The following is a 21599-nucleotide window of genomic DNA, read 5'->3' on the forward strand; positions in this document are numbered from 1 at the left end:
TCGTCCCTGCCACAGCTTGTGTATCTATTCTCAAAGTTAATGTAAAATTCTTCACACTACAGTAAACATTTTTGTTTTCCACACCTCGAGTCTGTGCAAGCTAAGTCTATCTCAAGTGCTAAGAACTGAACCTTCTCCTGCAGTGTCTTTAAATATCCACTTCCAGTCGAAGATTGCAGCCCGGTGTCACTCTGGTATTGGAATCCTTTGCAGTACGTGGACAACTGTTACCTCCTTCCAGCTCCCTGAATCCCTGCATCCGTGATTCACTTTTTATTCTGAGCTGCGCAAGACCAGAGCTTTAGTCAAGTTTTCCAAAATCCCTTAGTATGCAGAAAAGAGGAAGATAGTCTGTTACCTAACACCTCTGTACTTAATGCTGCTGAAATTTGCTGTAAGGCCCTGCAGAATTGGAGGTAAAGAAACCTGTTTTCATAAAAGTTAGATTCAACACATAGCTGTTAAGCTGTAATAGCTTGAAGTATTTATACATTTACATCTTCCAAAGACCTGAAGGCTGAACTCTGCCCTTGGTAGTATTTCCCAGCCCAATAAATGCTTAGGAAAGAAATCAGTGGTTCCAACTTCTGATGTGACCAATACTTGGGGAATAGCTGGAATTGACAGTATTAAATACAAAATGAAAAGTGGTACAAGGTGCCACATTGTATTAAATGTTTTTACTTAAACTTTTGTAGTTGAGCTATTGTCTATGCTGCATACAGTTAGAAAAATCAGCAGAGGCATTTGTGGTTGAGTATCTTATTTTTGCAGACTTGCCAGTCAACTCTTATTACACTTTCCTGGGTTGTTTGGGCATTTTTTTGTTTGTTTATTTGTTTGCTTGGGGTTTTTTAACCTCTTTTGCTATCAAATTTCCTCTCATCTTGCCAGTTCTCATCTCATCAGTTCTAACTGGAAACCCAAACTCCCTGCACTTGGGCAATGAATTCATTTTATGTTCAGCAGGATATAAAAATAGTTGCGCGCGCTGCCTTGCATATGTCCCGATTGGGTTCAGCTCCCAGCAGGGTAAAACCATTGATCAGGAACTGCGAAGGGAGTGGAATCCACCATACCCCTCCTTTTACACCACACTTCTGCAAGATTTAAAGATCTTGCTGCAGCCTTCTTCCTTTGGTGACCCCTGGACTTGGCAGGTAAATCACACTTCGAAGGTGGAAGCAAACAGGCAGAACTGCATTGTCTAATAAATTAATGGAAAACTCATTTTATTTCATACTTCATAAAAGCCATAACTATAAATATGATGAACTTAAATGAACATGTATCACTATGGAGTACAGGCAAATGAACAAGCTTTCTCCAGTTGGAGCTCTTTCTGCATTCTGAAGTGTAACATGGTGGTAGCTGCCTTCATGGGTACAAAAATAAGCCTCTGGTGTATCAAAGTATACGTGATCACTTCAGCTGCCCTGAAGTGAGAATGTACAAAGCAAATGTTAACCTAGGAATTCTACTTCTCTTTGGTATTATCAAACAATTTAAATGTCCTTTTTGACTACACAATGAAACTCTCTACTGTACGTACACCAACGTAATTCTAAATAGCTGGCTGTTCAAACATGGCATAGATTGTACGGTCATAATTACTGTACAAAATGGTTACATGAAACTTGCATCTGGAACCTAGGACTTAATCTGAGACTCCTGGGGTGGATGGGATAGAAGCTGTTGATACCACTCATCCATGTACTACTGCTCACAGAGTCTTTGAGAACCGATGGACGGATTAACCAAGGACTAACCTGTGTCTTCCTAACAAAAACTGGGGGAATGTGTGTGTCGGGGGGGCATCTCACCCTGAGCCATAACCAGCAGCGTTATGGGGCCTTGTATGGAGCTTTAAGGTAGGATTTAAAAAAAAAAATACACAAAAAAGGCTTTGCAGTGCATAAGTATGGAGAACGTCAAAACTTCTGAAGAGGCTATCCCCAGTTATACTTCTGCACCACTGATAGGGAATTAAAAATCATTTCTTTGTAGTAGTCTTCCCTTAGTGAATCAAAGAAAGTGTAAATCCTCTTAAAACCCCTTACAGCAACTGGCTTTCATTTTGTCAGTTATCCCCCGCCATGCTGCAGCTCAGGCAGTAGGTCAGAACTGTACGGTGCATGACAAACAACTTAGCAGTGCGGGATGCTTGGTGGTACATTTTATGAGGCTTTGTATTTTAACGTTTAAAAGCTTGAATTGCATGTTTACAGGCAGAGAAGGCTTAAGGGTCAAGAGGTGTATGACTGTCTAACTGCAAGTAAAGTAACGGACTGATGTACCTTTGTTGCAGTCTGAGCTGTTGTGCAGCTACTTCAACTTTTGCACACATAGGCCTTCTAAAAGTCTTGCTGCATAACATTTCCATGCTTACATCAGCATCTAATATTCTCTGTCATATGGATCAAAAATGCTAAATGGTTAGGGGTAAAAAAAAAAAGCTTAACCTACATACAGCATGATCTGAGGCTGTGTTATAATCTACAGATCATTTCACTCTCCAATAGTTTTTCCAGATTTATTTGTGGAAGAAAATATAGAAGTATGTATTTGACAGAAAATATCAGAGCAAATCTTAAGTGCTTACATGAACAATTATTTTTTTCTAAGAAAAAAGGGCAAGAAATTTTTGTTGTAAAATTACTTTGCTGTAACCAGAATCTGCAGAATTATTTTTAAAGAGTATTTTGTATTTCCTTTTAAATACTCTGAGTGTTCTGTCCTAGATGTGAAGGGAAATGTCCAGTGATGGTATTCTAGTAGGCCATGTAGGTGCAATGTTTGAATAGGACTTGACTTGTCTTATAAAGGACAGTGATACTAAACTTAAATCCTGCACAGTTATGGGGATGAGCCCAATCCCTTGACTGTACTGTGTATCTAAGAAGCGTGAGTGTATCCTGGTGGAGACAGGATCCTTTATCCAGCATTAAGTGAGTACATTCCTTGCTTTTAGTTCAGTACAGTATGGAAATTGAGCCTTATGCTTGTTTCATCCAGCATAAGCTTTTGGCACTAACTTGTCCTTGGGGCAGGCGAGGAAAGGGAAAGAAACCCCCCTTCCTGCAGAGTAGGAACCAACTACAGAAGAACAAAACCAACAGATTTCATCATAGGCAAGCCTACCAGCTTGATCTCAAACAGCCAAGGATGTGCAAAAACTTAATAATAAAAGGTGGCAGTTCTGGCATCTGCCTTTTGTACTGTCAACTCAGTTGAGACTTCCTAACTACCTCTAACTTCACAGGTGATAAAATACATGCAAGACTCCACTGCCATAGCTAAAAATGTAACACAAATTTGTAGGGAAAATGTGAGTTGAATGAAATTTTAATTTTGTAGGGATGAAGCAGTCCTTGGTGCATATTCCCAAAAGCCAAGGATAACCACAAAGAACCTAATTTGGTTTTTGCTCAGCTCATGCCTGTGCTGTTCCCTGTGTTGACTTGTTGCAATAATCATCAGAACCTTCCCTGCAAAAGTAGGTCAGTCAGTCACACTGTGACAAACTTATCACAAATTTCCTAGCCCAGATGGTCTTTGAGAGAACGGCAGTCAGAAAGGCATGTGTTTTCAATGCCCTTTTAATGCTAGACATTTGTTAAGCAGCTGTCTGATGAAGGAAATGAAACAAAAGGGATCTTGTACTTTCTGGAGAGAGCTGATAGCAGACTTCTATGGGAACAATTTTAGCCCACAGGTAACATTTCTGGTACTCCTGTAGCATATGTGCTCAGTTTCCCAATGACCAAATGGCACCTGTGCTCTAAAATCAGATTTAAATGCTACCTTTTTGCTTGGAAAACTGCCAAACCAACCTGAATGGCAAAGAACTTCCTATGGCTGTTCTAAAAACTCTCTCTGCCCCAACTGTCCAATATAGTGGAATTTTAAGTCTGCCATTTGTAAAAAAAGACAAAACCAATGCATTTTAGGATCAGTGAGGCAGTTGGTGTTTAATTTAAAAAGAAAAACTTGGTTATCTTTAATCCTCTTCAGATGCAATGTATATAGATCTTCTGGAGGAAGAGCACAGATAGTAGGCTTCTAAAAAAACCACTCTGGACTAATCCCACTTCCACTATTTTCTTAAGAACTTTGACCCTACTCCTATTGATGGCACTGGCCCAGCACTCAATTCATTCACTGGTTTCAACTTAAAAGCAAAAGGTACCTTTTAAAAGATGTCTTGTATAATGGGATCAGCAAGTGCGTTTCTTGTGGCTGTGGTTTATTACAGGGAGAGGTTTAAATGATCCTTCCCCTACAAGCTGAATACTTATAAATACGTTGAGGATAAAACATTTCTTTGCTGAGATGCTGATGGTGGGTAGTTCCCTACCGCCTCGCACCAGCAAAGGAGACTACCGCAGTAGATAGATACAGAGAATCTTACAGTGTAGCTTTACATGAAAACCTTTCACACCTGCTAAATGAAGGGTGTGCTGCGCTGTCTGTATGCTACTGCTGGCTAACCTCCTGATTTTACTGCTGATCTGGATCAAGCTAGGTCTTGCAGCTAGCAGGAAGAAAGCCACAGAGTGCCTTGTGCTGTAATATTATGTATAAAGTAATACAGACATGAAATAACAGCTCTCAAAGTACATGTAGCATGAGTGAAGCCATGGGTATTCTTTTAGAAATAGCTGAAGTGGGAATAGTCCTTTTCTGTTACTCCTATATACATATTCTGGACAAGCTGAGCATGTTAGTCTGGAATACTACATGCTCAGCAGTTGTACATTTACATTTAAATGTGAGAACTAGTTCAATGCTGAAAACATTCAAGATAGCAGCATAAATGTGTAGTAAAAGCTATTTGGTCCTGAGACTGAATAAGCAGAATACACAAGAGTATTTTTTCTTACATGTTTACTTTTAAGAATAAAATCTTAAACCCAAATACCCTGTATTTTGGGAGAAGAGAATTTCAATGTTAGTTTTTCTCTTAACTCACTAGACTTTGATTTGAAGTGTGAAAGAATTGTAATAAATTGAGTTCTGCCAGTTCATTTGAACATAAGCATTTTAGCCCCTTCACAAGCCTGTTGAACAGTGCTTGCTCCAATACCACAGCAGCAAAAACTACAGCTGTCTACCACACTTCTCTGGCCAAGCAGTGATTCCGTGCTTTTGCCTATAACTTAGAATGTAATTTTCTTTTATGCATATGTGCAGTAAGAGTTATTCACCTGTTCTCTGACTGTAGGACAGATCAAAACCACCTCCTTAAACGGTAATGCACAGATCTGTCTCCTCACTGCAGCTGTGATACCTTAAGAGGAGTAGCACTGTTAAAATCTAAGAAAAAAGGACCCTCTTGTTGAGGCAGGAATGTGGTGGGGATAATGTTGTAAACTCCAGCAAATATGTTCTCCACTTCCAAGTAGCAAAATCCACACCTATGGTAAAAGAAACCACCTGTTAGAACTAAGACCTGAAGTATGTTTCAAACCTCTAAGACTTCATTAAGTGAGCATTACCTGTAGTCACCACTGCTTTTTTTCTGAAAGCCATGGGAACCAGGATCGCCTACTGTCGAGACCATGATGAGTTCAAAACCAACGCTGTATTGCCTACAAGCGACATGATAGACTATCACTTTAGTTATTTGGGTCATCAGGATTACCATGAAGAGGGCTCTTTATTAAAAATTACACAGAATAACTGGAAGACATCTAAAAGTTTTGTCATGTTTGTGACAGAAATGTTAAGTCAAACTTACCATGACGTGAATGTACAATTTGGAGGAAGACAGAACACATTTCAGGTTCAGAACTAGACTATATGGAAAATGCCTGCTAGAAGTCTGTCTCTGCATTTAAGCAGACTTAAAGTCATTAAACTTGTGGTGACATACTCCGGTGCCGCATGGCACAGATCCTGGGGTGCGATCTGATCACTGTCAGAGGAATCATCTCGGCAGAATTTCTCATGTTGCGCTGTAACTTGGGACAGTTTGTCTACTACCTGTTAACGCATGTGACAGGCACCACTGCCCCTGTCATTCAAACTACCCAAATATGATCTGCAAGTGCAGAAGAAAAATACATACAAAAACCTGCTCAATTTGTGGAACAGTAGAGTCACACCTTTGCCCTCATTTCATGAGAGAAGGAGTTTCCTCACAGAGGGGAGAATGGATAAAGAAGTGCTGCCATTTTGTGGGGCCCACTGTAGAGCTTTGCAGAAGATAAACACTTGACTGCACAGCAGGAGGCGTTGCTACGTAGAAGGGCTGTATACTGGTATTTTGAGGTAGATCATTAATTTTGCCAAAGGAATTTGACCTGCATAGGTCTGCTCTACAGGGCACTGACATCCAATACTTCTCCTGGCCTGCCAGTGGCAGAGTAAATGCACTTTCAGAGCTCAAGCTACTGCACGGGCCATTATTTGACAGCCTGTAAGGGTTTAGTATCCTGCATATTAGCTCTACTACAAAAGAAAAGGAATTATGATTGTAATTAGTTTTAAGAGGAAGGAAAAAATCCTTTGTACCTTCTTCCCTTCTGCGCAAAGCCTAGCTCTGCTCAGACCCCAAAACTAAAGAGAAAGAAGGCTCCTGCTTTCCTTGTACGTCAAGAATTTCCTCAGTAGCAAACACGCAGGTTTAAGTCACTATTGATGGTGAAGTTAGAAACATAAATAGTGCTAAATCTGAGCCACCTCCTATACCTTGTCTTCTGGATTTTCAGGGAGCTTCCCACCCTCCCCATGGAGGATACTAACAAACCTTTATCTTTAGCATGTAATACTCTTGCTGTGTTGATGCACGCTTATTCTCTACAAACCTTGGTCCTCTTAGTTCAATTAGTAATGGCCCATTCTTGTCCAGCTGGAATTGATAAATGGGGTTATTTTTGTAGGTGTCTCTGAAATTTCCACATCCTCCAGCACTGTGACCTTTCCATTGTCCATTAACCTGAAAGAAGTCAGAAGCACAGAAAATACTTTGTATCCTGAGGATTTCTATTGCTTATTTATACACACAAGACTAGAGGCTCCTTTCACTTTAGCAGTCACTGACTTTAGTAATCTCTCCTAATTTTTGAAGTGCAAGTGAAAGACTCTGTTAAGTATTCAGAAAGTTTCACTGCAGTCTTCCACCCACCTCGATCAAAGTCTTAAAAGCATACTTTATTTTTCATCTTATATTTAATAAGTAATTAAGTACTGAGTAACCGTTTCTGACTATGATAAGTTGCATGTAGTGAAGGATCTATATTCCCACTTATCCCATGGCTACTGGACTATGCGGGTTACTTTTTTTGCTCAAAGACTCCTCTGTTGTGCTAAATGAGAAACAACAGCACTACAGGAAGTACACACTACCTGTGTTGTAACTTTTCCTTTTGAAATTGCTGCCTCGAGCACTGTCCATTCACCTCTATGCACTCTGAGAACCAGCATTACAGGGACAAGATATCCATAAGGACAGATTCCGCAAGGACAAAGAGATACAAGAGGAAAAATTCTGCTCAGACTTTGAGAAACAGGCCATCTGTTTGCAAGTCCCTCCTGCTAGTCATTAAACTGAAAGGTTAGACTTACAAGACATGCCAGGCATACACACAGATTTAGAGCTGAGATCCATTTCTCCTGTTACTTCCCTCCCCTTTCTGTCAAACCAGCAAGGAGCAACGTTTTTTTCTTGTGATTTAATTTCTTTACTCAGTGTCCAAAAACCTCAAATATGGCAGGTTTGGAAGCAAGGGGGATTTCTCCCCCTGCCATGCTACTACCCAGGAACCTAAAACTGCTGTGTGCTGTTAGCTTTCCAGGCCTTTTCCACCTCCACTGCACTTAGTTCCAGGAATCCCCCTAGGGCTTGGTGAGCTCCAGAGATGACCACTCAAGTTTAGTATAAGACATCTAACAGAAGTTGCTTTTACTGGTAAACTGTGAATTAGTTATCTGCTTGTTTTTAAGTGTGATGACTGCTAAGCAAGCACCAAATAAGTATTAAGCACAGGCAACTAACCTTTTGTATTTAATCATAAAGACAGAGCTGGCCTTGGATAGATAGAACATGCCTCTTATTTGAATACTAGACAGGCATCTTCAAATAATTAACAGGAGGTTTCCACATACTTAGTTTTCTTTTGAAACATAATACAACATAAAACAGATGTCCTGCCTCAAACAGGCTGGTCACCTTCAATGATTTTTGACCTCTTAAAGCATTCCCCTGAACTAAGCCCATTTTTAAAAGCTGAAAGGAAAATGGTTTCTGGAAGAACCAAACAAATCATCTCACTGTTCTCAGGAATCTCTTTAGCCGCTTACCGTTTCCAGAACGGGCTAGCTTCAAGGGGCTGTTGCAGAAATAACAGCTGGTACAAAACACTGTCTGTACTCAAGAGCCTAGCTGCAAGCCAACATGTCCCCCTGACCACACAAAGGAATGTAGTCCTTGGCTTCAGGCACAAGTGTCCTAGAAAATGGACTGTTCCACTGTGGCTCCAACTAGCCCTGTTTCTCTCTTCCTGAAGAGATTGCTGTTTGTTTGGACAGAAGACTTCTGCCTATAGTACAATTCCCCAGGGTATGCATGGTAGGTACAGAGATTAAAGTTAACAACTGCTGGCTTATTCTTTCTTGAGGATAAAATTGCTAATACATGAAAATACATGCAAGTTACATTATCCTGTGGGCTCTTGGCTATATTTATACTTCAGCTGAAGGTATAACTGCAGCTCATGTTGACAACTGAAATATGAACAGCAGCTGGCCCCAAAACTGCCTGGGTTTCTGACTTAATTTCAGTCAAGTTTTTTGCTCTTGCCCGTGCTGTTGTACTCTCAAGGAGCACTTCTACATGAAAGGTACCATGGATATATTGCCTTGGTCCTGCTTGGCAGTGTGAATGCTTATTCCAATGGTTACAGACCTTTGGGATGTCTTCGCAAAATTTAGGAAGAGCAGTGTATTGTGATACTGCCATCCTAAGTCCGTTTGTCACAGTCTTGCTATTGGTGCCTTTGGTTTGCCATTGCTCATTTTGTCCCATCATGCCAAGAGTTTTTTCAAGAAAATCATGCAATTCTCTCAAGGGAAAACGAGCAATGCTCTTGCAGGGTTTTTACTCTGCAGTAGTACTAGCGCAATCTGATCTCTGCAGAGTAATTACATATTAGGGTACAGGTTGTTATTCTAAAGGCCAGTCTGTTCTACAAAGGCTTTACACTGTATCTGCAATGGTACAGCTATAACAACACACTCTGCAACAAAGGTGGAGCTTATATACCAAATGCCAGTGAAAGTTAAGCCACCATCCATACAGAGTGGCATGACCAGAGTGAGCCAGCCCAAGGACTTCTATGTTGATATGAATTATGCTAACAATGCAGCTAATTGTTTGGAAAATTATATTTAACTTGAGTACAGGATTGGTCTTGTGCTAATGATGCTTAGATTAAGCTTTTGTTAAGAAGTTTCATTCGTTAGAAGATGGCCTGAGCTGGCATTTTTGGGCAGTACTATAAAAATGTATTTAAAAACCTTGTACATTTCAAATATGGAAAAGTCAAACCAGAATTATTATCTAGTGACCCATAAAGAAAAAATATTTCTTTACCCGTTTGGAAATGGTATAAGGTGTAGGAATCTTGGAAAAGGTGAACTTGCACAAGGAATACACCTGTGATGTAAAAGAATAAATTGGTCACACATTCATATTGCACTTTTCATACGAAATCGTGACATGTTAAAAAAAAAGAACTGCCTACACATAATTTTTAGATACTTGTTCACTACATGCCTGTACTACTCATTAGATAACCTCGTCTGAAACTCAAAATCCAGAATGGTACTGGGACTAACACGACTTAGTTCTACTTAATTTTTATTAAAAGAAGCAAAAATGGAAACAATCTGCATTTTACTTTTTTCAGTGACAAAGAGAGACATCTAGCATCGATCATCACATGACTCAGCAGTTACAGATAAACCCAAATACTGAGTCCAAGGACTTAGAGAAGTCAAAACACTTTAAATCTTAACTGGGATCTAAACCAGTCTTATTTTGGATACATAGAGAGCCAATGCTCAGCCTGTACACAGATATTAATTTTTTATTCTAGGAAATAAAAGTATTTTTCAGCCAATTTCATTACTAAAATCACACACACTATATTGTCTTAACTACAATGGAGAACACTATCAAGCACTTCATCCAGTGGTTCTGCTCCATCATTCATAGCCTCCCTCCCCCAAAAATAACAATATCAACCCAGAAGTACACTTTTTTATCAGCCTTACAAATAAAGGACACTTTATAGTTTAATTGTTTACATTCATTATGAAATCAACACTACATACCCTGATGGTGTAATGGATAGTGTTTTGTTTTTCATACTGGGACACCACTAAGGTAAATGTATGGGGCCCTGGAGAGGTCAGCTTTATCTTGGTCAGATAATGAGGACTGTTGATCCGAATACCATCAATATATGGAGGAGGATCAGCTGAAAAAGAAAAGGATGAACACTTTTCCCCAATCAAAAAAATCCCACAGCTTGGTAAACATTAGCCATTTTATATCAATGAATTTTGCCAGGGAAGTCAGATTGTTGGTACTAAGGTTAGACTGTAAGCAGACTTGAGTGCCCTCAAAAGAACAGAGCCTCAAGAGTTGCTCATACAAAGGACAGATACTCTTAAGAGCAACTATCATTTTCAGGAGAGGTACATCGCACATGACGGCACAAATTCTGCACTTGAAAGTACAGCTTAAATCCCGTAACTTGCAAGAACTGCTTACCCATCTCCCACCAATGTCACAACTCAAAGGAGACTGTTCCTTCTCCATTGGCTGGACAGTTCCAGAATGCAAGCTGCCAAAATATTTGGCCACTGCATATACAAGACTTTAAAACATGTTAATTTCTTTAACTAACTGGCACACACTTTCTCTCCCTCTCCAAATCCTTGTGATCATTACACAGATGTAGTTACATCCCAGTACCAATGCGCATGCAGTACTTATTATAAACATCCCAAATATTTGCTTTTACAATTAGACAATGTAATTTGTTATTTGGCCTCTAATTGGTTCTTTCCAGACTTCTTTTAATTTCAGTGAAGCAGGAACAAGTCTAGCCAATTACTTCAATAGGCCAAGGATCAGGTCCTTTTATTTTCTTCCACAAAGCAACATGGGAAAGGGGAAAGGATTAATATAAAACAATGAGAAGCTTAGGAATGGGAAATCTCGGCCTCACTGCCAAAGGATTAACCTGCTTTGTTCTGATCTCATTTTAACAGATGGTAAAAATAATACTGCAGCTTGACCAATCTATTTCCATGGAAGAAGGTTTTAAATGAGTTTGAGCTCGTGAGATTAAAAGTTTATAAAAGGGTTTGGGTAGCAAGACAAAACATATGAATTATCCAGTTCTTGCTAGTGGTCTTGCTGGAAGACTGTCTCTTTCAAGCACAACTGAACAATTCCCTCCACTATACCAATGTGTTTGGTTTGCCCACTTAGGAATGTTTTCAGTAAAACAGCATGTAAAATAAGCACTGCTACAAGTATTAGCAACACCAGAAGCATGTCTTGGACTGTAAGGAGAAGCAGATGCTTTAACAAGATCAGCTCTTGCAAAAACAGATGATGATTTGGCCAGGTCTCAACAGATGCTTTACGCAGAAAGACAGCTTGGATTCTAGGGGAACTGGTCGGCAGAGTTCACTGAACAAGACCAGAGATGAACATTGCAACCCTTACCAGCCTTTCCAATAGGAAAAAACCCCACAAATTCCATGCTTTGGTGAAAAGAGCTTTAAAAGCTACTCTCTAATTAACTGTTGCTATTACCTGTTAAATGAGCAGCTACCTGAATGCAATCCTGGTTCTAAAGAGGTTCCCTATCTGTAAAAGCAACAGACCAAATCCTACCTGCCTTAGGATGCACCTTCGCTGAATTATTCCAAGGAATATTTTTACAGAGATCGCTAACTCAGTGTAAAGAATAAATAAAGATATTATTATTAGCTCTACCTTAAAGTTGCAGTCTACCCTATCCATTCAACCTGGGCATTACACTTACTTTCTGTGTCTCAAGCTGTGTTTCAGATCTGCTATCTGTCTTGAAATAAAACATACATGGCTTTTTCGCAGGTACAAAGTTACAAAACCCAAGCCCCTTCTTCTCAAGGTGAGTAGAATCTCACCTATAATGACCAAGAGTAATATTTCGATAAAAGTTGAGCATCTAAATATTTTTCTTAAACATTACATACCTAATACTTTGAAATATTTTGAAGTGTTCAGCTGTATCTCATGAGCTTGCTTAGGTACTTTGCTAAGCCAAGTTCATAGTACAGTTAACATTCATTATTTCCATTTAGTGGAAGCCATAAAACTTCAAATAATTTCACAAATCTGGGAAATAATTATGCTGTCAGATAAATGGAAGCACAACATCTGTTCCCTCTAAGCATTAACTACTGCCACTGCAAAATCAACAGAACAATAAAGAAAATGCTGTGCCAAATTAAGTGTCAGCAGGACTACATAGACCTCTTAGTGTACTTCCAACATGTACAGCTTGGTTTATTCCTTCAGTGTAGACTCTTGAAGGTGGTCAAACATGGCTAAATGACTATTTCAGAAGACTGACCTCTTAGAGTGAGACATCTAGTTTTAAACCAAAAAGCGCCTCTCCTCTCCACAAAATCCTTCGCAATTCATCACTTATTTCTAACATCATCTTCTTGACAATTAAGGTACACTAACCTGGATAGTAAACTTTTTTGCCATCAGTCTTGTATACAACCATTGTAATGAATTCCCGATTGTGTGCAAAGTCATCCTATTTAGAGGAAAAAAAAAAAAAAAAAAAAAAAAAAAAAATCAAGTAGAGTTGTACACTTCTGTGGAATGTAACTAATGCTTAAGCAGAATCAAGTACGCATTCTATCATTCCCTTCAATCACCACATCACTGATACTTGTATTTACTATGATACCTGATCCAATTCTTTAAAAAAACCCAAACCTACTTGAAATAAACAAACTGCCACTAATTTCACTTATAACAGTTCAGAGTTACTTCATGGTGGAGAATACAATCACCTCAAATTTTTACTCTGGGTCTATGTCAACAATCTTGTACACAATTACATGTACCTGCTGAATTTAAAATCAATACATATACATAGGTGTACATACTTGAACATGAAAACATAAGCAGTAATATACTAATAACATAGAAAGCTATATAAAAAGATTTACAGAAGATATTACAGAACTCATAATACAGAAAACATAAGAAAAAGAACCCAGCACCTTATCTGTGATGTGCCTGCTAAGCAGAACCCAGACAGCAGCACCACCTTGTGGACACTGGACCTCCAGCTTGTACTGAGGATTATTAGCCAGGCTGTAGGCATCCTTCACTGGCCCTTGCTTTGCATCCCAAGTACTGAAAGTAACACAGACACGTTATTAGATGAGTAAGATACTAGATCTGTGCTTTGAAACCTAACTCCAAATCCTACATATATACGGAGCTATCCGTTATCAGTAACAAAGTTACTGAAGGTTGGTCTTCTGCAGGAACCTATGACAGCGGTCACATAATACCTTAGTGTCAAAAACATTATCTTAAAATTTTGTTTTATAAATGACTTTACTACAATACAAGTGTGATAATAAAAAATGCTAAATACAAAGAGCTTGGCTGTTTGGTATGGTGACTGCTACCACACAAAGCACAGAAAAATATGAGCCATTCAGGGAGCCCAGGTTAGCCAGTTATTGTGATGATTGCACACACCACATTTATTATTAAGGGAAAAACACCTATGCTTTTGTAACTGTGAGACTCCATATGTAAGCTACATTTAGTTCCAAAAGCTTGCCAAATTTTTTTATTCAGACAATTTTTCTTTTAAAATTTGATCTGTTTTATGTTTGGAAGAGTGCCTGCATGAAGTGTTGGGGGGCTGAAATCTTTGAGGTACCCTATTGCAAAATCTGCCTGCTGCCTCATGAACTGTCTAGGCAGGGAAAATAAGGTATGAAAAAAGCCAGAGTGCTGAAGACTGAATGCAAAGCGTGGCACACTGGGAACAGAAGTGGATTAAAACTGTTCACAAGTCCCATTGACCCTCCTACACTTTTAAAACTGAACATTATGTGTGGAAGGCAGTGTTACCAACTAAGCTTCAAATTATCACCATCATTACTCCACTTACTATGGCAACTGCCACTGTGCTAGGCATTTCCCTATACAGAGGTACGACAATCACTCATAATATAAGGAAAGACAGACTAGTAGATGAGCTTTGAGATTAGCATACACATTACCTCACCTTGCTACACAGCCACAGTGTATTTTAGAATTAGTTTGAATAAAAAAATGAAAGGAGCACTTTACTGGCAAAGTGCAGCATAGTGGAGTGGAAAAATAGAGAAACCCTTGCTTTCTGAAACAGAGACACACACTGATCCTCAAACTGGCTGACAAAAACGACTGAATGTGATGGATACTAGGTAGGAGACAGGCATCATGCTCAGAGAAAAAAAATCATCAGGCAAGGAAGATTACTTATGGTAACGACAACTGGTGAAAAACTGAATTAGTTAAACTACTCTGACATCAGTGAACACACCCTGTAAAGACAACACGCACTGCACAAACGACTTGCAACTGGCCAGGAAAATTAATTCCAAATAAAATAGGTCACTCAAGCACTGTCTGGTCACTGCTTAAAGACAGACTGCACAAAAATCTGATTTCTAGTCTGATAGAGAGATGTGGGACTGAGGTCAGAATCTAGTTACACATCCTTAGGTCCACAGCAATACCACAAAGGTCACTGGAGTTTCAACGACTTACAGAAGTAGTCAAAAACAAAGCCTGGACTGAGAATTTAAAAGTGTAAAGTCAGGCTCAAGAGAGCATGGCTGGAGTTCAACCTCTGCAGCTGTAACTACAAAGAATGGAAGGAAGGAAACACTACATCAGAACATTTAGTGAGATACTGACACAAAAGTTTTATCTCTCAGACCAACCTGTGAATACACGTAGATTCTTTAAAAAGACTTGGGTTCCAACTCAAATAAATAACATCATAGTACTGGCACAGGTCCTCCCACGCAATCCAGAAAATGCCTGAAAAAGAAATGCTGTTATTGTTTCCTTACCAGACACCTTGATTTTACTTGTTTTTCAAAAGTCTCTTTCCAGGCAAATGATATAGCTTATATAAACCAACATTTCTGTAAAACTTCGTCGTAACATCTGCATCGCCCAAATTTCTAAATTTAAGCTTAACCTCCAAAACAAACAAGTTAAACCAAGATAAACAAGTTAGTCTCTGCTTATCATCAAGGACTTTCTGACGGTGTCAGAACATTTTTCATGGCCAAGCACTAAGCAAAAGGTATGAGAGCATCTGTTGTATTGAAAGAGGCATCATTAGGTGATTCTGACCTGCCTTCCCCTTTCCTAGGTTTTGGGGGGGGGAGGGGGTGGGGGGATTACATAGTCAAACAGGTTGCCCCAATTCAACAACCTACTTCAGTAGTCATCCAGCACAATCAAATATTTATAATCAGCATGTGAGTACGTTTGAATGTATTTCTAAGATACTTCATCCAACACCTACGTGACTTGCTTTGACACCCTGAATCTGCTTCATCTTTACAACATTTTCATGCATTTATTCTAATTCTCTGTAGCTCCCTTAGTTGCAACTCCAGCCAACAACGCCTGCAAGCTGACAGATTCCTGATGAAATGAACTCTCAAAAAGGTAACAGCCTTATAATTCAAGTCTCTGACATAGGCAGTTGCAGATCTTGCAGCAGTAAAAACAAAAAAAAAAAAAAAAAAAAGAAATGCAGTCATAATAGCTACATGCTTAGACAAGACCAGAGTGTAAATCCAGTCAGAAGAAACATCTCCCTTAAAATTACTAATGAAATTTTTTAAAAAAATTACTAATCTAATTTTATATAAATTTTAACTACTAGATGTTACAGATATAAATTCCTTACTGAAGGAATTGGTAAATAAATAATGAGCTAATCTCTCATAACCATCATAAAGCCAGGGCTGCTATTCTAGTATTTAAATCAAAGTTTTTCCTCATGCATTTGCACAAGGCTTATCAATAAATGCTATAATTTAATGGGTTTGGATGCATACTGTTGTCAAAATAGAGTGGTACTGAACAAAAGGGCTCCCTCACAGAGAGAGAGAGACAGCAACTATGATACTACAAAAAGAGTAGACACCTCTTTCTGAATGTAAAATGCAGCTTCTGCAGAATTTTCTGAACTGTCAGCAGCCTGCCCTTCCACCAGCAGACCCACACTGACTTTCCAGATGCTACACTCTGCTGCTTCCTAGGGAAGCCGGGACAGGACAACACTGGGCATCATTCCAAGTGGTTTCTCTGGACAGTGACATAGTAGTACCACTGTCTCAAAGACAGATCTCAATCTACTCTTACAGCCAGAAATACAGTGTATGTAAAGATTTGTTTATAGATATAGTAATATAATGCAAGGGAAAAAAAAACACTTACCTCTAGTGCATAACCTCAAATACAGGCAAGACTAATTTAAATACTGATTACAGTAAGCACGTTGATACATATTTGCAAGCATTGGAGGAAAAAAGCCACAAAAAGTCAATTCACATATTAAAAAGCAGCATTGCACGCCTTACTGTCAGAATGTTATCTTTGTACTGAACTCGCCCACGCCCAGATACTGAGATAGCAATGCTTAAGCAAGGAGGTAATTTCTTGTCAATGACTTTGAGATATATTAAACAGTCCAGATTACTTAAACCCCTGACAAACCTGAATACACAAATACTTCCTAAACTTTTGGGCTATTTACGTTCTAGTATTTGTTTTACTCTCCCTCTCCTTGTGCTTAAGCATTTCTTTCCACTTTCCTGCAGGGATACACCACAAAGATCCATATTATCTGAAAAGATACTGACTTTTTAAACCTTATTACCATTGTCTATTTTCTGAGCTGTTCTTGGATCAAAATTCAAGTATTTTTGTAAATCTGGGGTCCAGTTTCTTGTGTCATTTTCACTGTATCGTCCCTTCCAACGTAAGTGGCTCCAGGGATTTTTCAACTGAAGAAATCGAAGTCCCTAAAGAAATACAAAATAAAATTGCTGTATTTATCTCGTCAAGTTAATTTTTGTATCTATATTAACACGGAATATGGACCAACAGCTCAAGAAAATACAGCATCATTAAGCTTTCTGGAATTTCCCAATGGAGCTCAAGACAAAATAAACTGTATTAACCATCAGAGAAAAAAAATCCGTAGCTACTTGTTGCAGAAAGGATTCAAACAGGCATCTGAAAACATCTTCAGTTTTACTTGATACCTTATATTCTCTTATATCCAAGACTGCATACGCATGGGTTGGAACTAAACCCCATTTTTCCCCTTCCTCTTCAGACATCACCCCTGTTGCTGTTGTGATAAGAACATCTCCCTTGTGAAATCTGTTCAAAAAGAGGTAAAAAATAGCCTAATTAAAATCTTGAAAGTTCCAAACTGACATTTGCCAGACACTGTAATAGTATGTTTTTACACTGTCCATTAGCATGATCTTGCTTTATAAAAACTGGAATACAGTTGTTTTTGTCAGCAGAAATCACTCCTGAAAAAGCTTGAGAAAGTGGAACTATATTCTTTCAGTATTTAAGTATAGGCTTTAAGTGATAAATTATTATTTTCATATAATTTCATTATTTCCTATTTTTTTGTAAATAAAAATCAGCATTTATCAACCTGAAGTTCAATCTGTGTCACTTTTTAAAGATATCCTTCACAGATCTTCAACTGAACACAAATGTGGTTTCATCAACACTTAGCAAATCACTGCATATAGCAAATTAACAACTCTGTCACACCCCCAGGATTCCGAAGGAGCTTCCCAAAACCTGAAGAATGAGAAGTTCATGCTTCTATACTTTTGCAGGTGTTTACACTAAAGTTTTGTGTCCCCCAGCATAGACCTTACACGGTCTGGATTGTCAATTCACAAAAACTGAGTTCTGCAATTGTTCTGAATGGCAATTGTTAATTTCACAAAAATTATTGTTGTGAAAACACACTAGCATGTTTCCCAGCCTGTGCTAAAATCCAGGTACATACTCGGCATCCCTAGACAGTTTACAGGGTCACCGGACTATGGATCAACACATTTTCAGTCTAGCACAGCTGACCAATAGTGATGCTATAATGGCTAGATCCCATCCTAATTGCAGTCACACCTCCAAATTGCAACGCTGGAATATCTGAAAAGTTGTTGACAATCAGCTGAAGAGCTCCTAACCAACTGAAAAAGCACTGCAGAAGGAGAGTCATGCTCTTTTATCATGAACACAGATGTTTCAGTCAACAGAATATCCCCCTTCTACTGCATCGAAACGCATAAGAAACTGGTTGCGCAAAACCGTTTTGAAAGAAATCAAAGTACTTGCTAGCTGACATTCATAAATTACAGCTATATCTTTCACCATAAGCAGAATTGTTACAGTAGGTCTGAAGATCAATGTTGCAGTTCTGACAGACTTTTGCTGCTCCTCCAGGACATTTACTAATAGGGCATAATAACCAAAATGTTGTGATACAATTAGAAATACTGTATTATATCTCCTTGCTAAGGACAGCAGATCAAAGCCAAAGTTCTTGGGAACTATGTGGGAACACAGAACACATCTCCTTCTACTTTTTAAACACTTTTAACTTGTATATTGGTTCCAAGCTGCTCTTCTCTGACTCTGTATTCTATTTTCTTCATCCAGAAATGGACTATTGTTTTTATTTCATACGTAAAGAAGAAAAATCACCTCAAACAAAATTCCACAATATTTTACTCTTCTGCTCTATCAAAGCCACCAATACCTCAATTTTTCTTCTTCCAGAAAGCATATAGAGGTTTTATAAAGCACAGTTTGTAGTAGTACCAAAATGCTATCGAAGGATCTGTGGGGACTGTACGGCTTTTACAGTGATAATGCAGCTACTACACAGCAAACATTTTAATTACTTAGGAAAGAACAAACTTCTACCTCTGATAAAGCATTCTGAAAGTACTATCTTTATTGAAAGCTTGATTGTCAGAGTGCATAGCAATTCTTTCAGGTATCCAACCAGTCAGTGCATGGAGATCAATATTCTGAAATGCAAGCGTTCAAAAGAAATCAGAATAGATATCCATCTATAAGCATATGATGTCTGTACACAAATTATAAAAGCGCCTTGAAAGAAATCAAATATACACAAGTTACAATATAGGTCTACACATAAAAGGCTCAAGATTAAGACTATATTAAAAAACCCCAAACAAACAAAATCTTATTTGCTGGAAAGTGAACTGATGAAACAAACTGGAATTTCAGAGCAATGAAAGCATGAAAGAATGATCAATCATGCTCAGTTCTATGATGTGTTCCATTTATTTTGTTGATTCACAGACTTTAAAAGCACAGTCTCAGAAGCACTATTTGGAACCTTGCTATTATATATGCATTTTAAATAATTTAAGTTTTACTTCTAAGATTCGGGGTTTGGGTTTTTAATTCTTTTTGGTAAAGCTGACGCTGACATGTATTTCCATAAAAAGACGCTTTAATCTCCCCATTACATCTCCTTGCAATATTGCTTATTCCCTTTTCTTTTGCTTTGTTCTCCTCAAAGCAAAAGCAGAGACTATAAATGCTTGAAGTGTCAATAACCAGCACTGGTGGGTGGGAACTTGAGGAATTACAACACGGCCAATAAGTAACCCTGATTATACAAGGAAGCTATAAAACAGTCAAAAGCAGAGGGGGTGGGAAGGGTGGAGATTAAATATCACAAGTCAAGCTGTTTTTCCAGATAGCAAGTTAGAGGACAATGGGAATAAACCACAGCTATTCTCACCAGCTTCTGTCCTCCAAAACAAAGCAGCCTAACACTGACATGAACATACGTAAAAACGTATGCTACATTTACCCCTTATACAAAGCCACATTTGTCTCCATAATCATTTTTCAAAAGGTGATTACCTAGTATACCCTCCAAGAATGCAATTATCAAGACACCAACTAGAATGTGAACAGCACCATGAAATCAAAAATATACTGTTAAAGTTTTAAATAATTTGAAATTAAAATCAGAAATGCTTAAGTAACAAATGAAAATTATGTGGGCTACTCATTTCAGTAAACCGTCCCCTCTTTAAATGAATAATTTGCATGTCAGTATGATGACTGTTTTTAGCAACCACGTTACAGAAACCCATTACATATTTATGTAAATGAATGGAACAATCTGATAAACAAACTTGCACAGATCAAAGTACTTGGTCCCTCTATACACAGGTACTAAATGACTAGCCTGTTCCTTTCCCAGCTGACTCCCCTACCTAATGAGGGAGAACTGCCCTATTTATTGAACAGTTAGAAACCAAAATTAGCAGCATTGATATGGGCAAAAAAAAATTGTAACTTCACCCAACGCTTTCATCTAGATTCTATATAAACACGTACTTCCCAACAGTAACTGCCAATCCCGCAGTCAGAGAACTAAGATTAATTCTGCCCATCAAGATGTCTTGCTCATTCTATTTTGATGGAATAAATCTCACTAAGTACAGCTAAGCATATTTGTGAAAGAAAGAAATAGAAAAAAATTTAAGAAAATGTCAAACTCAATACTTGCCTCCCCAAGCAATTCCCTTTCATTTCACTAGAAGGAAAATTATTTGACCCCAGATTATCTAAGTGGAATTTTTGCCTCTTAGAAAGAATATAGTACTTACAGAATTTGATCCAGGAAAGTCATATCCTCCCATGACCTTCATGTAAGCTTTTTCTATTAGTGATACCCATAATTCATTCTTATTGTTAGAATAAGAGCACAGAAGTTCCCCACTATGATCAACAGGTAACTGGTCATCTATGATTACCTGTGTGAAATAAACAAATAAAAAATCATCGTAAAGCTAATAAAGTATTTTGGAAGTATTAAAAAAAAAAACAAAACCAAACTCTCATTAATATACAGCTTCTCAGACACTGCCAGACCTGACCATCATTCTCACATATGGACACCTCTATCAATCCTGCAGTGGTTTGCCCAGGGAAATCTATTGCCAGCTCTTATTTGCACTGGTCTACTGGGTGACCTGTGACCACCTGCCTCGCTTTCCCCTATGTAAAATGGGGATGATGACAGTGCACTCTTGTCAAGTGTCTAATATCTATTGTAAAATGTAGCCACAGAAAAGTTCAGTGTAATTACTAGCATAAAAAATAAAGAAAAGCCTAACAATATTCCTCACCTAATTAGGAAACAGAGCATGGACTGTGCTTGGGAGCCCGCAGAAAAATAAACAGTGATTTATCTATAAGGAAACAAACTATGTGTCACATCACTTTCATAAGCTCTAGTTCCAGATTTAAATTTCTTCTCTCTGGAAAGGAAAAACAACCCAAAGCAGCAGTTGTGAAAGTATTAACATTTCTTCTTTAAATTAGGTAGAGTATATTTGGCATTATTACAGATTGTTACTGCAGTATTTGTAGTGGTCTGAAACAGTTT

At 38.3% G+C, this 21599-nt stretch overlaps 1 protein-coding gene across 6 annotated transcripts in view; it reads right to left on the minus strand.

Annotated features, from left to right (window-relative positions):
- Positions 1 to 3353: 3353 nt before the first annotated feature.
- CAPN7 (calpain 7) overlaps positions 3354 to 21599 on the minus strand; it is a 33936-nt gene continuing 15690 nt past the window's right edge. For 3 of the 6 annotated variants that reach the window (XM_075704931.1, XM_075704930.1, XM_075704934.1), the window contains 12 exons: positions 20818 to 20964; positions 19085 to 19191; positions 17389 to 17509; positions 17001 to 17145; positions 15040 to 15139; positions 13309 to 13444; positions 12758 to 12833; positions 10339 to 10484; positions 9596 to 9658; positions 6810 to 6940; positions 5499 to 5591; positions 3354 to 5417 (listed from right to left, as the gene is read on the minus strand). In XM_075704931.1, coding sequence (XP_075561046.1) covers positions 5273 to 5417; positions 5499 to 5591; positions 6810 to 6940; positions 9596 to 9658; positions 10339 to 10484; positions 12758 to 12833; positions 13309 to 13444; positions 15040 to 15139; positions 17001 to 17145; positions 17389 to 17509; positions 19085 to 19191; positions 20818 to 20964 — 1410 coding nt within the window. In that variant the 3' untranslated portion in view covers positions 3354 to 5272. The remainder of the gene's footprint in view (positions 5418 to 5498; positions 5592 to 6809; positions 6941 to 9595; positions 9659 to 10338; positions 10485 to 12757; positions 12834 to 13308; positions 13445 to 15039; positions 15140 to 17000; positions 17146 to 17388; positions 17510 to 19084; positions 19192 to 20817; positions 20965 to 21599) is intronic. The other 3 variants (XM_075704936.1, XM_075704932.1, XM_075704935.1) reach the window with 2 other exon arrangements.

Source organism: Pelecanus crispus, chromosome 2 (assembly GCF_030463565.1).
Source record: "Pelecanus crispus isolate bPelCri1 chromosome 2, bPelCri1.pri, whole genome shotgun sequence".
Taxonomy (NCBI): domain Eukaryota; kingdom Metazoa; phylum Chordata; class Aves; order Pelecaniformes; family Pelecanidae; genus Pelecanus; species Pelecanus crispus.